The following is a 2,328-nucleotide window of genomic DNA, read 5'->3' on the forward strand; positions in this document are numbered from 1 at the left end:
TTCTTCCTTTCTCTCCTCTTCCTCATTCTCATTCTATTTTTCTTTCTATTTTTCTTTCTCTACCTCTTCATTTTCACTCTATTTTTCTTCTTCCTCTTCCTCCTCCTTCGCACAAATGGTTGCTGTCCATATTTTGAGCAGATTCGTTTCCTAACTGAAGTTCCTTGTTCTGTCATTGTCCTTATTTGCATCAGCCTATTCTCTAAAAGAAAGAGGCGAAGGAAGAAGGAAAAAAAAAATACTCAGGAAAAAAACTTGCCTGCAGATATAGTTTTACCGTTTTGTGAAGAGAAAACCCTAGGAATAAGACTGTGTCATCCTACGCGCTGGCATGCACACACATCCACGCGGTTTATGTCGCAGTCTGTGTGAGACAAAAGGAGTGAGAAATATTATCACACACCGCATGTGGCCCTGTTGTTTGTTTCGCGGAAATTAATCTAAGCAAAAGCACAGTGTCGCCATGTATGAAGGCTTTCTTAATCTCCTTTTGCTTCCCGAGTCACATAAGAAAGACTTGGTCTAGTACAAGCTCCTCTTAACTTCTCTAAGCTGTCATGGTACTATTGTGGTGGGCCCGTGACGTGTGATGTCCCTATGTATTTTGTTTATTCTGCTGTTGAAGTCACTTTCAGTTGTAAGATTCGTTGTAGGATTCGTTGTAAGATTCGTTGTAAGATTCGTTGTAAGATTCGTTGTAGGATTCGTTGTAGGATTCGTTGTAAGATTCGTTGTAAGATTCGTTGTAAGATTCGTTGTAGGATTCGTTGTAAGATTCGTTGTAGGATTCGTTGTAGGATTCGTTGTAAGATTCGTTGTAGGATTCGTTGTAAGATTCGTTGTAGGATTCGTTGTAAGATTCGTTGTAAGATTCGTTGTAAGATTCGTTGTAAGATTCTTTGTAAGATTCGTTGTAAGATTCGTTGTAAGATTCGTTGTAAGATTCGTTGTAGGATTCGTTGTAAGATTCGTTGTAAGATTCTTTGTAAGATTCTTTGTAAGATTCGTTGTAAGATTTGTTGTAAGATTCGTTGTAAAATTCGTTGTAAGATTCGTTGTAGGATTCGTTGTAAGATTCGTTGTAAGATTCGTTGTAAGATTCTTTGTAAGATTCTTTGTAAGATTTGTTGTAAGATTCGTTGTAAGATTCGTTGCAGGATTCGTTGTAAGATTTGTTGTAAGATTCGTTGTAAGATTCGTTGTAAGATTTGTTGTAAGATTCGTTGTAAGATTTGTTGTAAGATTCGTTGTAAGATTCGTTGTAAGATTTGTTGTAAGATTCGTTGTAAGATTCGTTGCAGGATTCGTTGTAAGTTTCGTTGTACGATTCGTTGTAAGATTCGTTGTAAGATTCGTTGTAAGATTCGTTGTAAGATTCGTTGTAAGATTCTTTGTAAGATTCGTTGTAAGATTTGTTGTAAGATTCGTTGTAAAATTCGTTGTAAGATTCGTTGTAAGATTCGTTGTAAGATTCGTTGTAAGATTCGTTGTAAGATTTGTTGTAAGATTCGTTGTAAAATTCGTTGTAAGATTCGTTGTAGGATTCGTTGTAAGATTCGTTGTAAGATTCGTTGTAAGATTCGTTGTAAGATTCGTTGTAAGATTCGTTGTAAGATTCGTTGTAAGATTCGTTGTAAGATTTGTTGTAAGATTCGTTGCAGGATTCGTTGTAAGTTTCGTTGTAGGATTCGTTGTAAGATTCGTTGTAAGATTCGTTGTAAGATTCGTTGTACGATTCGTTGTAAGATTCGTTGTAAGATTCGTTGTAAGATCGTTGTAAGATTCGTTGTAGGATTCGTTGTAAGATTCGTTGTAAGATTCTTTGTAAGATTCGTTGTAAGATTCGTTGTAACATTCTTTGTAAGATTCGTTGTAAGATTCGTTGTGGGATTCGTTGTAAGATTCGTTGTAAGATTCGTTGTAGGATTCGTTGTAAGATTCGTTGTACGATTCGTTGTAAGATTCTTTGTAAGATTCGTTGTAAGATTCGTTGTAAGATTGCCGTTCTTGGTCCCGTGGGAGGTGGCGTTGCGTTGTAGTTTTTTTAAGATTTCGTTTTAAATCGTAGATGTTCGTGTCGTTTGTCTTCTGACGTTATGAACCTTCTGAGCGGATATGAAGTGTTTAGTGATCTCTATGGAAAGATATGAGCTTAATTTTATTAAAAATGCTCTCTTTCCAGGAATAACAACAGGATTGTTAAGTGAAAAGAGTAAGAACATTCTATTAGATATTTTAGAAATAAAATAACAGGTTAATTTCATTAAAATTTTCATTTTCTTCTAGACATAACTAACGATTAGAGTTCTTAGTGGGGAATTGCAGCAC

The 2,328-nt window shown here is 35.6% G+C and overlaps 1 protein-coding gene across 1 annotated transcript; it reads right to left on the bottom strand.

Moving 5' to 3' along the window:
- Positions 1 to 631: 631 nt before the first annotated feature.
- On the bottom strand, positions 632 to 1,855 carry LOC138862371 (GATA zinc finger domain-containing protein 14-like). The gene has a single exon (XM_070124109.1). The coding sequence runs from the start codon at positions 1,853 to 1,855 to the stop codon at positions 632 to 634; it is 1,224 nt and encodes a 407-aa protein (XP_069980210.1).
- Between the last annotated feature and the right edge of the window lie 473 nt (positions 1,856 to 2,328).

Source organism: Penaeus vannamei, chromosome 8 (genome assembly GCF_042767895.1).
Source record: "Penaeus vannamei isolate JL-2024 chromosome 8, ASM4276789v1, whole genome shotgun sequence".
NCBI lineage: Eukaryota > Metazoa > Arthropoda > Malacostraca > Decapoda > Penaeidae > Penaeus > Penaeus vannamei.